General features: G+C 42.6%; 3 protein-coding genes across 6 annotated transcripts in view; 2 read left to right on the top strand and 1 right to left on the bottom strand.

Annotated features, from left to right (window-relative positions):
- ninl (ninein-like) overlaps window positions 1–5919 on the top strand; it is a 46476-nt gene extending 40557 nt beyond the window's left edge. For all 3 annotated transcript variants that reach the window (XM_035754116.2, XM_035754115.2, XM_035754117.2), the window contains 10 exons: window positions 405–509; window positions 659–728; window positions 922–1206; window positions 1389–1502; window positions 1610–1756; window positions 1890–2039; window positions 4164–4277; window positions 4584–4793; window positions 5427–5540; window positions 5628–5919. In XM_035754116.2, coding sequence (XP_035610009.1) covers window positions 405–509; window positions 659–728; window positions 922–1206; window positions 1389–1502; window positions 1610–1756; window positions 1890–2039; window positions 4164–4277; window positions 4584–4793; window positions 5427–5540; window positions 5628–5819 — 1501 coding nt within the window. In that variant the 3' untranslated portion in view covers window positions 5820–5919. The remainder of the gene's footprint in view (window positions 1–404; window positions 510–658; window positions 729–921; window positions 1207–1388; window positions 1503–1609; window positions 1757–1889; window positions 2040–4163; window positions 4278–4583; window positions 4794–5426; window positions 5541–5627) is intronic.
- Window positions 5920–6441: 522 nt separating this feature from the next.
- On the bottom strand, window positions 6442–9104 carry gins1 (GINS complex subunit 1 (Psf1 homolog)). Its single transcript, XM_035754122.2, has 7 exons — window positions 8866–9104; window positions 8015–8079; window positions 7795–7893; window positions 7576–7666; window positions 7362–7478; window positions 7041–7115; window positions 6442–6947 (listed from the first exon to the last, which is right to left on the bottom strand). Exons 1-7 carry the CDS (start codon window positions 8938–8940, stop codon window positions 6879–6881), a joined length of 591 nt encoding a protein of 196 aa, XP_035610015.1. The 5' UTR covers window positions 8941–9104; the 3' UTR covers window positions 6442–6878.
- A 33-nt stretch (window positions 9105–9137) lies between these two features.
- abhd12 (abhydrolase domain containing 12, lysophospholipase) overlaps window positions 9138–13198 on the top strand; it is a 29286-nt gene continuing 25225 nt past the window's right edge. Inside the window, exons 1-2 of one of the 2 annotated variants that reach the window (XM_035754120.2) lie at window positions 9138–9267; window positions 9898–10072. In XM_035754120.2, the coding sequence (XP_035610013.1) occupies window positions 9900–10072 (173 nt within the window). In that variant the 5' untranslated portion in view covers window positions 9138–9267; window positions 9898–9899. Of the gene's footprint in view, window positions 9268–9647; window positions 10073–13198 lie in introns of those variants that run through there. The other variant, XM_035754119.2, reaches the window with a different exon arrangement.

Genomic DNA, 13198 nt, shown 5'->3' with positions numbered 1-13198 from the left:
GATCTGGTCTCATCTGAAAGAGATCCCCACCTTTTCTCCTCACAAACCTTCTCCAAGTGTTTAACCTTCTCTACACCTTAACACCTTAATTGTCTGGAATGCATTAACAATTTTCTGCCTCTCTAACGGCATGATTTTCACCTAGGTGCATGATATTAGATTTAATTTGTCTGAATAACAGTATTTTATATCATTGAATGTTTGTTTGTCTAAACCAGTGTCCATTTTACTTTCACCACATAAGTGCATTGATTTCACCCAGAGTTTCATCTGGAACTCAAATGTTTGCTTCAAATTATAAATGCCTCTATCAAATCAATCCCCAGATAAATATTATGTTTAAATATCTTCCAGATGAAAATGCCTTTGAGGAAAAACTCCTATGTAAACTATTTAAACTCTAGTTCTCAGTTAGATGAGGTCAACTGTGAGAACAGTGCTCTGAAGGACAGACTGGCCATGTTACAGCAGGATGTCCAGAGAATGGAGGAAGAGATCGTCAAGAAGAAGTAAGCTGATTCGTCAGTAATGTGTTGCTGTGAGATAATGTTAAATTCAGATATGGTTTACAAATGTCTGTTACAGAAGGGGTTGTTATTTAAGCTGTATTCTGTCTTCACAGCTATTAATCATTCCTTTCCGTCTTTGATTTCACCAGAAAGAAACTGGACGAGGTGGAGCAGGAACACGAGAAGAACAGGGAGAAGCAGGAGAGACTTCACAAAGAGGTTTGTTTTCAAACGTTTTCCATTTCACTATAATCACCCTGCATAGTTCAACTGACCCTTTTAGCCTGATAGATTTTAATAGCTTACATTTGATCATTGGACACATGATCATTCTCTCAATCACCCAAGGTCACTGCATAGTGATGAGCAATCCCAGTCTGATAAACCCTTCATCCATTCCCTTCCCTCTCAGAACGCCAAGTACCAGGAAGAGGTGCTGGACCTGAGAGCCCACAACCTGCAGCTGAGCGGCGTGAACGCTGAGCTTAGCTCCCGTCTCCGTGCCGACCAGGGGGCGGTCCAGATGCTGACGGAGAGGCTGGCGCAGGTGTCCCGGGAGCAGGAGGAGGGGGCGGCCACAGCCAGGCAGCTCCAGGAGACCTCCACCCAGCAGGAGAGGGAGAGACTCCACCTGCAGGCAGCCTGGCGGCACGACAAGGAGCTGCTGGAGAGAGAACTCCACACCATCAAGGAAAAGGTGTGTGTGTGTGTGTATATATAGGGGACTTTTGGGACAGTTGTGGTAGAGTTCTCCATTGTCTAGATACTATGTTTTGGTCTATGGGAAATTGAAGTTTGTGAGAATTTTCTTGGTCAGCATTTTTAATGAATGGGCCTCATTTATGTATATTGGTTCTTAAATGTCTTGTTTGTTCTTAGCTCCAGTGTTTATCAGAGGTGGAGTCCTCACTGACCAGCCTGACCCTGAAGCACCAATGGCTGGAGCAGGATAAGGAGAGGCTGCTGAGGGAGGTGGAGGAGAGGACCCAGAAGGTGAGAGAAGGATGTACTTGGCTATTGCAACTCTGCTGGGGGGGTTGACATCTTCCAAGTCTTTCCTCTGACTGAAAATGTATGACTTATGATGTTATTGTTTTCAGGTTGAGAAGCTCCAAGAGTCTCTTCTCTCTGTGGACTCCCAGATGGAGCTGCTTCGCTCCCAGCTCCAGGCAGTGGATCAGGAGAAGACTGGCCAGACCCAGGAAGTAGCCAACCACCAGAGGATGATACAGGATGCCCAGGACAAGGTAGGTGACATACTAACGACGAAAACAATAGAAATGTCTGCTCACTGTTTGTTGGTCCTGAATGTGATCTTTAATGAAGTGTTGTGATACATTAGCACTTTGATTGACTTCATTGTTGTCTGCTGATCATCAGGTAAAGGAGCTGGAGGCCAGCATGGGCAGGCTAAGCAGGGAGAAGGAGCAGCTGCGTCTGGCCCAGAAACAACATGAGGAGGAGGCCACTATGGCCCTACAAAAGGAGTGCCAGAGCCTGCGCCTCCAAAACCAGGAGCTGCTCCACAGGGTAGAGCTACGTTACTTGCTCTTAAAGCCATAGCCACGGGATGTAGTGGTGCTGGAGGTGTTGCAGCAGCCCCTTGTAAATTGGAATATATTTTGCCAAAATTACACTGGACAAAAATATAAACGCAACATGCAAAACTTTCTGATTGTTACTGAGTTACAGTTCATATAAGGAAATCAATAAATTGAAATGAATGAATTAGACCCTAATCTATTGATTTCACATGACTGGGAATACAGAGGCCGTCTCTAGCTTACATTTACATTTACATTTAAGTCATTTAGCAGACGCTCTTATCCAGAGCGACTTACAAATTATTCTGATAGCAGAAGTCGCATTTAAGTGTCAAATGTAGACATGAACAGACATGCATCTGTTGGTCACAGATACCTTTAAAAAATATATGGGGCATGAATCAGAAAACCAGTCCTCTTAAATGGCTGTGTGAAATTGCTAGATATTGGCGGAAACTGGAACACGCTGCCGTACACATTGATCCAGAGCATCCCAAACAGCTCAATGGGTGACATGTCTGGCGAGTATGCAGGCCATGGGAGAATTGGGACATTTTGAGCTTCCAGGAATTGTGTATAGATCCTTGTGACATGGGGCCGTGCATTATCATGCTAAAACATGAGGTGGTGGCGGTGGATGAATGGTACGACAATAATCAGGAAACGGCTCACCCACACGACGCCATACACTCTTTATGCCAGTACAGTTGAAACCGGGATTCATCCGTGAAGAGCACACTTCTCCAGTGTGACAATGGCCATCGAAGTTGAGCAGTTGCCCACTGAAGTCGGTTACGACGCCGAACTGCTGTCAGGTCAAGACCCTGGTGAAGACGACGAGCACTCAGATGAGCTTCCCTGAGACGATGTCAGACAGTTTGTGCAGCAATTCTTCGGTTGTGCAAACCCAGTTTTATCAGCTGTTCGGGTAGCTGGTCTCAGACGATCCCGCAAGTGAAGAAGCCGGATGTGGAGGTCCTGGGCTGGCGTGGTTCCCACTTGGTCTTAGTTTGTGAGGCCGGTTGGACGTACTGTCAAATTCTCTAAAACGACGTTGGAGGCAGCTTATGGTAAAGAAATTAACATTCTCTGGCAACGGCTCTGGTGGACATTGCTGCAGTCAGCATGCCAATTGCACACACCCTCAAAACTTGAGACATCTGTGGCATTGTGTTGTGTGACAAAACTGCACATTTAGGAGCTGCCTTTTATTGTCCCCAGTACAAGGTGCACCTGTGTAATGATCATGCTGTTTATTCAACTTAATCCATCCACCTGACCGTTGTGGCATATCTTGGCAAATGAGAAATGTTCACAAATAGGGATGTAAACCAATTTGTGGACCAAATTTTTAAGTTTTTTTTGTGTATATGGAACATTTCTGGGATCTTTTATTTCAGCTCATCAAACATGGAAACAACACTTTACATTTATATTTTTGTTCAGTATGTAGTATTTATTGTTTGTACATAAATAGATCAAATTCTAAATACTACACCAGATACTATAATTTAGCCATAGAGGATCAATAGCTAGCTTCTTTAAAAAAATAGCTGTGGTGGATTGTTTTTAAGCATAAACGCAGTGCATAGCCAACTACAGCCTGCAACTTGGGCAGTGCATGGCAAATATGTTTTATTTTATTTATTTTTATTTAATCTGACAAGTCAGTTATGAACGAATTATTATTTACAATGACAGCCAAACACGGATGACGCTGGCCCAAACCCGGATGACGCTGGCCCAATTGTGCGCCGTCCTATGGGACTCCTAATCACTGCCGGTTGTGATACAACCTAGATTCGAACCAGGGCGTCGGTAGTGACACCTCTAGCACTGCGATGCAGTGCCTTAGACCGCTGTGCCACTCGGGAGCCCGATATCAGCTGATTGTTGAGTTGCGGCTTTCAGTGAACAGACCATGAAAATAGGCCCATATTTTTTCAGACCTCTTCAAATAATGAAGCCTTTGGGCTGATCCTTGAATGTGCGCTCTGTTGAGTTAAATCGTACTGTTAGTCTGCAAATGTGGTCACTGATGCTTGCATGCAATGCTTTATTTTCAAGGTGAATTAGTTTTTAAGTGGTTGTTGTGCTTTGTTTCCTTCAGGTGTATCAGCTGCAGGGCCAGGATGTGGAGGTTCAGAGTCTGACCGAGGAGTGCCTGACTCTAAAGAACAAACAGACACAGCTGGAGACTGCCAGGGCAGAGGCACAGGATCAGGTGACTACTTCAAACATTTTGGTCAAATAATTGATAAATATAATTCTAAACTGAATGCAGGTTTGCCAATTGAAACTCAAATTGAGCAACTAACACCATGGTACAAATGTGCACTAATCCAGGCTTGCAGAATTTCATTTCATGAACATTTCCAAACTCCATTCCTATGCCCTATTGAGTCTATCAGCGTGTTTGAGGGGATCAGTTTGAGCAAGAATAGTTTGGGGTGCTAGGCTATTAGTGGCTCACTGTACAGTCTGACTACAATGTAGTTGATTCTCAAACGCACACTGTTTTATGGTGCAGGCACTGATGGTGGACACAGCCTTGACACTAGCCCAGGCCCAGCATGTCCGGGAGCTGCAGCAGTTGAGGGAGCAGGCAGGACTGGGTTCCAGGGAGCAGCTGGCACACTTTCAAGCCCAGCTGGCAGATGAGAAACGCAGGGGGAAGAAGCTGCAGCAGACCCTCCGCACACAGGCCCAGCAAGCCAGCACCCAGATAGGTCTGCAGCAGGTAGTGTACTGCGCTACAGGATGCACCCAATCCAGTCACTGGTTACAGTTCAATAGGCATGATTTGCACCCTTTCAGACTTCTCAGAAGAATCAACCATAGTTTAACACAGAACTAAAAGTGATCAATAAATGTACAGTTGAAGTCGGAAGTTTACATACACTTAGGTTGGAATCATTAAAACTCGTTTTTCAACACCTCCACAAATTTCTTGTTAACAAACTATAGTTTTGGCAAGTTGGTTAGGACATCTACTTTGTGCAGGACACAAGTAATTTTTCCAGCAATTGTTTACAGATAGATTATTTCACTTATAATTCACTGTATCACAATTCCAGTTGGTCAGAAGTTTACATACACTAAGTTGACTGTTCATTTAAACAGCTTGGAAAATTCCAGAAAATTATGTCATGGCTTTAGAAGCTTATGATAGGCTAATTGACATAATTTGAGTCAATTGGAGGTGTACCTGTGGATGTATTTCAAGGCCTACCTTCAAACTCAGTGCCTCTTTGCTTGACCTCATGGGAAGATCAAAAGAAACCAGCCAAGACCTCAGGAAAATAATTGTAGACCTCCACAAGTCTGGTTCATCCTTGGGTGCTGTAAGTGCTGGCTCTCTGTTTGTGCTCAGGAGCAATATGAGAAGGTGATAGTGAACATGCAGGAGGGGATGGAGGGGGTGGAGACCAAGCTGAGGAGTGTGCGCAAGATGCTACAGGAGAAGGTCAACCAGCTGAAGGAGCAGGTCAGTTTACCATTCATACAAGACAAACGGCAGAGAAACATGCCCTGAAAAGCTGACTGTATTTCATTGTCCCTGTCCCACCCACAGCTGACGAAGAATGCCAAGTCAGACATCATGCTGAAGGACCTGTATGTGGAGAACTCCCAGCTGATGAAGGCACTGCAGGTCACTGAGCAGCGACAGAAGAGTGCAGAGAAAAATAACTTTGTCTTAGAGGAGAAGATTACAGCCCTCAACAAGCTCCTTCGTAAGATCGCCCCTGCCTCCCTCTCTGCGTAGCAGTTCCCTGCTACTCAGAACAACGCTACTCCCCAAAAGACATTGACAACTGTGAAAGACCTCTTAAGTTTCCTTCCCTTAACCTTATTATTGGATGACCATCCCAATGAAACATTGATGCGTATAATGTGGCAGGTGGTCCACAATGATTCTGTAAGATCCATAACAAAATCACTGTGTCACAACTCCCTCTTGGGATGGTGGGTTTGATTGCACACAATTAGCACAAGTTATTTGGGTAAGTGGAACAGCACAAGACTTAAGTGTTTTCAGCCACCAGGGTATTATGCATGTACGTTATTTTTTGTGTATATATTTTTTTGAGGTTAACGCAAGACTCATTTTTTGTGAAGGTCAATCAAAGTTCACATTAAGTATTTTTTTCTGTCTCTGCAGAGGCAGGCAGTACGTTAGGTTACAGACTATCCTCTAGCATCATGCTGTGTTGGTAGGTCTGAGAGTCGATTAGATGTATAATGGGACCAATGGTATAACATTCCAGTTTGATCATCAAACACACTCAAGGTACTGAACTTAACGTTAAGTCTGTCAGACTGTATGAGATAAATGGTACTGTATGCGAAAGGCTGAATCCTAATTTAATCACAAAATGAATCAAAGAAAGGGTTTAGCAACTTTTAATGAAGTGTTCTTTGTGGTATTTTAAATTACCAACCAAAAGCACAGTATTTACAAATGTAAAGTTTTGATACACATCTGCACAATGTTCAATCCTCATGCACTGCTGTACAGTCAAACCTTTTCATTCCTAAACTATTTGAGTTTGTTTTGTCAATCGAACAATGTAAGTAGGTAATTATTGTAAAAACACTAACATGCAAGCTATGGATTTGTTATGCACTACAATCACTCCACAATTAAAGTAAAACAAAACTGACCAAGTAATAAATCACCTACAGATAAGTATATTTGAATTAATTATTGTTTTAACAATAGCATCACCTTATGCATTTCAAAATAGCATCACCTTATGCATTGTCTCACTTAAATGGATAATCCTCTGCTGAAAAAAAAGGTAATATAGTTCTGGCATTTGATTCAAGACATGATGTGCTCCAAGACCCCCTGGCGAATCAACTGCTCACACTTCCATCGTGGCAGGAAGTGCTGCGGAGACAGAAGAGTGACTCATGTTCAATTCTTTACACAATGTGCAAGTATAGTGATGGTTTTCACATATAATAATTTCTTTTTTTATACCTGACTGTTTTTCTTCAGAAGAATGATGGTCCCGTCATCTATTTCAAACTCGCCATGATCTTTTAAACAGCGCACCTATGGAGAGAAATACATGGTGAGAAAAACTAAATGGCGAGAGGGTAAAATCAATAGAACATGACCAATATGTAAAAATATCTAAATGAAGACCAAAGGAAGGAGCACCTAATAGTCAAGGGTCTATGTGATGCAGTTTGAATTAATTTATACAGTTGATGACTAACGGCACAAGTGGCGCCTACCAACATTCACTTAGTCTCTGGTCAGGTCCTTGCGGGCATGCAGTTCCCTTGTGTATCTTACCTCAATGTACAAACTCTTTGGAGGCTTCATGTCCTGTGTTATGTCAAGTCCTTCCTCTCCTCCAAGTGACCTCATGAAGGTAGCCAGTGACTTCTTGTACTGGTTAAACCATTCCAACTATTCAAAATTAAACATGACATTTTAAGAGTCAGATGCCATCACCCTGCCATCTTCTGTCCAATTTGTTTCTTGCCTTTGAAGGAAAGAAACATACCTCTTCTGCACACATGTGGAAGCGGATGTTTGTGGGCAACACACTTCCGTACTCCCACCTCAAAGTCCGAATGCGGAGGAGCCTGTCATAGCTGAGGAGAGGAAATGAGCAATGATGTTGTCCTATCCTAAGAAACTATGATATGGTCAGTGTAACTGTCAATAAAAACATTAGTAGTGATGATGAGCTCAAAATCAACTCATCACATCAGGCACTCACAGGTAGGCAGTGATGCAACGTTGGTTTCTCAGCAGACAGCAGTGACGAAACTTGATGGTTGGAATCAGCTCACTTTTTCCCTCAGACTTGGCTTCATTGCTTTGAAGTGTGTGAAATAAAATGTATTTGTTAAAACCCACAAGGTAATTATTTCAGAACTCGATGGGAAAGAGACACATTCAAATATAAGAGAATGTCAATGTTTAATGTCTTAACTCACACATCACTTTGATTCTGCTCATATAATGCTTTCATCTCCTCCAGCACCTGACGAATACCATCTTCCTGCAGAGAGCATTTATGCAAAAAAGGTGTCAGTTAGTGAGCAGTAATAAAAGTCAAATGACCATGTAGTCAGTGGCATTATAACCAAATTGCTAACAATCAAACTGATCTAAACGTCTTCACTTTGTATTCATAATCTGGCTAGGTTGATGTTAGCTATTACTGAGTGAAACGCATTCTAGTGATGGCTGGCTAGGTTAATATTAGCTCTCAAGAACCCCAAGTCAGAAGAGCAGGGCAAGGAATAGGGCTGCACCATATGGGCAAATCATTTACTTGCGATTTGTTTTTTTAACCAAATATTGCGACTACTTGCGATTTAGATCAAAACACTGTACTGTTGGAATCATATATCATATAAATAAAAGTAGTATTTAAATCATATGGTTGGTGTTGTTTGGCATGACAACGAATGAAAAAGCCAGGTACCGTATACGTTGTGACAGAATAGGAACAAAGTGTTGGTTAGAGTTTCTCAGGGGACCCTTATTACATTAGAATTTACATTCACGGCGTAAAAAAAAATATGCAGCCTCTTGCACATGTCCATATAGCAATAGCGATGAAAATGCGATTAATTGTGCAGCCCTAAGGAGTTTGATATAGCTAAGCCATTAATAGTATATGTTATGTGTGGCAGTTGGGTGTACTAGGTATCACGTGTCAAGACAGTGTTGACTACTGCATCGCTAGAGTAAACTAACAATCTAACTAGTTAGCAATTCCATCTGCACGAATGGCTACAAATCCAGTATATCTTTATAACCTGCTGAATGTGCCACTTACATTGAATGCAGGCAGTTGCCCATCGCCCATCCGGTGAAGTTCTCTGATTATTTCGATTGCCTTTTCACAAAACATCTCTCTTGGTAAATATTGTTATAGATGAATAGGATACCGTATATCAAGTTAGACTTAACAGTAGTCTAAACCTTACACTCGCATTAAATGAGTGATTATCCTGTAATTACTTCACCGTATCTAGAATGATGTGAATAGTTACTGTCGGACAGCGGCTGAGTTTTCGCGGCAAAATGCTTTGTTATGATCACATAGGCGGAAACTATGGGTACCGATGAAAGACAAACCGTACCAACCCACCACACCTGCTGCTGTCACCGCTGGCGGACAGCACATTACCGGTGTCCTCGCTTGTCATGTTAGTTTGATAAAACAATAATAACAAAGGTATTGTATTTTTATCATTTTCATTTTATTAAAACCATAAATAGTAATTGCATTCGAATACAACAACAAACATCACGTTGTGTTGCTTAGCTAGCTAGTGTTTAACGCGAAACCACTTGCTGTCAGTTTAGGTTAACTGGTGGAGATAGTTTAGATGTCACAGTTAATATGTTAGCTAGTTCAATGTTGGAATATATTGGGTTTTATTCGGCAATACTATGTAGTTAGTTACTAGCTAGATAACTGAGGTGGTGTGTTTTGAAAAGTTGCTAGCTAGCTCTAAATGGCGAACTGGCTTTGTAGCTACATTTCCTTTAAAAATATGGCGTACTGGTCTGCTCTGATTGGCTTAAATGTGAACCCAGGGGAAAGGTTGATTTGTCAGCTGGTCTCTGCAGATATCCGACTTCTACAAACAATGTAGCTAGCAAAAGTGCTGATAGTCAGCGGTGCTGGGGGAGAAAACAACGGCACCCTGACCTCATCTTTACCCGGCTTCTTACGGAGAATTCGTTGCCAAACTACATCACCGGCGCTGCCTAGTATTGCTGTCAAATCAAATACAATAGTGATAGACGGTGTTTCACCTCCTGTGTCGCTTTTCTTTCACATTGTGCTTTTACATTTCAGTGATGCGAAAGCGAAATAACTCGCTCACCGTGGACCATGACAGCTCTTCCACCAACACATTGCTGGACAGCAGTCCGGATTTAAACTACTGTCACAAGAGAGGGGAAGGGGTTCCTGAGCCTTGTGTACCATCTAGCTCGGAATCGGACAAAAAAATGGGCAGACCATTTCGAAGGTAAGAAACGTTTACACAATGGAAGTCTAATAGGCAATCTACATTTATCCAGCCAGTACACTAATCTCATTACTGTTTTGTGGAAGATTAGGGGTTAAAGAATACAAATGTGTATTTAACAAACATACTTTAATTCAAGCTTCTACTCCAGGCAGGCAGACATGAGGACATTCATATTTCAAGATTGTAATCACATTATGCCTGCACTGTGAATACATTTTAAGTTATATGAAACAGTTATCCCTCTGCCTCCGGTCACACAGGTTCTACTGGATAACTTTAGTTGTCTTTTGTTAGGAGTGGAACTGCTTGGGGTGGGTGTGGAACGATGTACATACCGTAGGCACAGTGCTGTTGATATGCTGTTATCTGAGGATGGTGCTTTGAGTTACATCTTAAGACTTATGGGTATGCCCACATTACTTATGGGATTACTGTGTCTTCCAAGTGAATACTTTATAATCCCCTTATTATACACTACATGACCCAAAAGTTTGTGGACACCTGCTCATCGAACATTTCATTGCAAAATCATAGGCATTAATATGGAGTTGATCCCCCCTTTGCTGCTAGAACAGCCTCTACGTTCTGGGAAGGCTTTCCACTAGATGTTGGAACATTGCTGCAGGGACTTGTTTCCATTCAGCCATGAGCATTAGTGAGCACAAGCGATTAGGCCTGGCTCACAGTCGGCGTCCCATTTCCTCCCAAAGGTGTTTTCGATGGGGTTGAGGTCAGGTCTCTGTGCAGGCCAGTCAAGTTCTTCCACACCAATCTCAACAAACTATTTCTGTATGGACCTCGCTTTGTGCACAGGGGCATCGTCATGCTGAAACAGGAAAGGCACTTCCCCAAACTGTTGCCACAAGGTCAAAAAACAAAGAATCGTCTAGTGTCTTTGTATGCTGTAGAGTTAGGATTTCCATTCACTTGAACTAAGGGGCCTGAACCATGAAAAACAGCCCCAGACCATTATTCCTCCTCCATACTTTTACAGTTGGCACTATGCATTGGAGCACACAGTTGGCGTTCTACTGGCATCCGTCAAACCCAGATTCGTCCATCGGACTTCCAGATGGTGAAGCATGATTCATCACTCCAGATGGCTGGAGAGCTTTACACCACTCCAGCCGATACTTGGCATTGTGCATGGTGATCTTAACCTTCTGTGTGGCTGCTTGGCCATGGAAACTATTTCATGAAGCTCCTGATGAAACAGTTCTTATGCTGACATTGCTTCCAGAGCCGGTTTGGAACTCAGTATTGAGTGTTGCAACCGAGGACATACTGTTTTTAAGCGCTTCAGCACTCTGTGGTCCCATTCTGCGAGCTTGTGTGACCTACCACTTCGCTGCAGAGCCGTTGTTGCTCCTAGACGTTTCCACTTTACAATAACAGCACTTAGAGTTGACCGGGGCAGCTTTAGCAGTGCAGAACTTTGACGAACTAACTTGTTGGAAAGGTGACATTTAGCTCATTCTACTGTCAATGCTTGTCTATTGAGGTAGCATGTCTGTGTGCTCGATTTTATACACCTGTCAGCAACCGGTGTGCCTGAAATAGCCGACTTCACAAATTTTCAAGGGGTGTCCACATACTTTTGTATATGTAGTGTATAAGGGCTCTTCATGTAAGTGGACTAAATGTCAACCCTATACTTTAAGCCTAGTTATCCAAATGACAGCTCAGTTGGACTATATCTAGCCTACTGTATCTAATTATTTTCATCAGAAACGCACAGCAAGATAATATGCTTTTATTTAATCAAACTAAAAACAATAAGTAGCCTACACTAACATCCCACACAAATGGGTATAAGTCCCTTCGAGATTTATTCTTGTACAACATACCTGTTTTATGCATTGTTATTGTGACCTGTTTCTGAAAGAAGTACCACATTTCAGACTATGATGGAATTCGAACTTGTAAATGTACTGTATTCATGAAATCCATGTTGATGCATCAGTGATCATCAAGCAAATGTGATTGCTATTGCTGTCCTCTTCACATTCCAAGACTAATTTTGGGAAGTGTGATAAGTCATTCTAGCCTAGTTTGTGGTTGTTTTTAGCCCGGCGCTCTTATCTTGAAAGACCAGTCTTCAGTTCACTCGAGGGTAGGGGCTGGCTTGAGGTGACTAGAATACTCTGATTAAATATTCAATAGCCTCGGTCTCCTTTCAGAACCTTTGCCTGTCACCAAGGTTAGGTAGAGTGAGGGAGATGAGCTTTGAGGCTTGTTTAGAGCCCTGTCCACTGAGTCTGAATACAGCTCTGTCTCGACAATAAATAAGCTGTGGCTTGACATTGGTTCTAGTTAAGAAGGCATTGCATTCCATTTGTCTGAGCTAGTCATTGTGGTTTGGTGACTGGTTATTAGAGACTCATGAAGAGGTATTTTTAGTGCCACGGTTCTCAGTCCTTGAAGCTCATGTAACCACTTGGACTGATGCCAGTTCACATCAGGACAGTGGTCAGGTCCTTAGTCACTATCCTGTTCAGAGAACTGTAATTCAGGCCGGAACTCAACACTGCCATGTTGGAGTGATTCACATTTGAGTTGGCTGGCTATGATGATAAAAATAACAAGCTTGCTGGTTAGAAAACATCCTTCAAGGGCACCTCTTGTGATCACTGAACTCTACTACGGTAACTGGGTGGGAGGACAGAGGACCATATGATTGTGTTCTGGTCATTGGGGCAGGTGTGACGTGAGGTCCTGTTTTTTTAATTATGGTGATAAATATTCTTCTGGATGTGACATCTCCATTGCTATTCTTCCCCTCTTCCGGAGAATAAATGTATATTCACTGATTTTGTTTCCTCGGGCAGGGGTGTTGGCCAGTTAACCTTAACGCTATTAAACTGCAAGCTCCAAGGTATCAAAACTAGGCTAGATTAGAACTTGCTCAAATTTTCTGTTTAGGCTACTGCTGCTTCAAACAGTCTTTTCTGGGTGTGAATGTGGGTCCATTGATGGGACATCTAATAGAAACGTGTACAGGACAGGACCATTGCATATAGGCACACTGCTAACTTGCACTGGCATCACTGTTCAAACAATTTACAGAAGGCCAGCTGGAAAGCCAGGGACACGCATTAGTGCAAAGGAAATAAGAACCGAGAG

This window comes from Oncorhynchus keta, chromosome 36, assembly GCF_023373465.1.
Source record: "Oncorhynchus keta strain PuntledgeMale-10-30-2019 chromosome 36, Oket_V2, whole genome shotgun sequence".
Lineage (NCBI taxonomy): Eukaryota > Metazoa > Chordata > Actinopteri > Salmoniformes > Salmonidae > Oncorhynchus > Oncorhynchus keta.
This window is presented reverse-complemented; position numbering and strand designations above follow the sequence as displayed.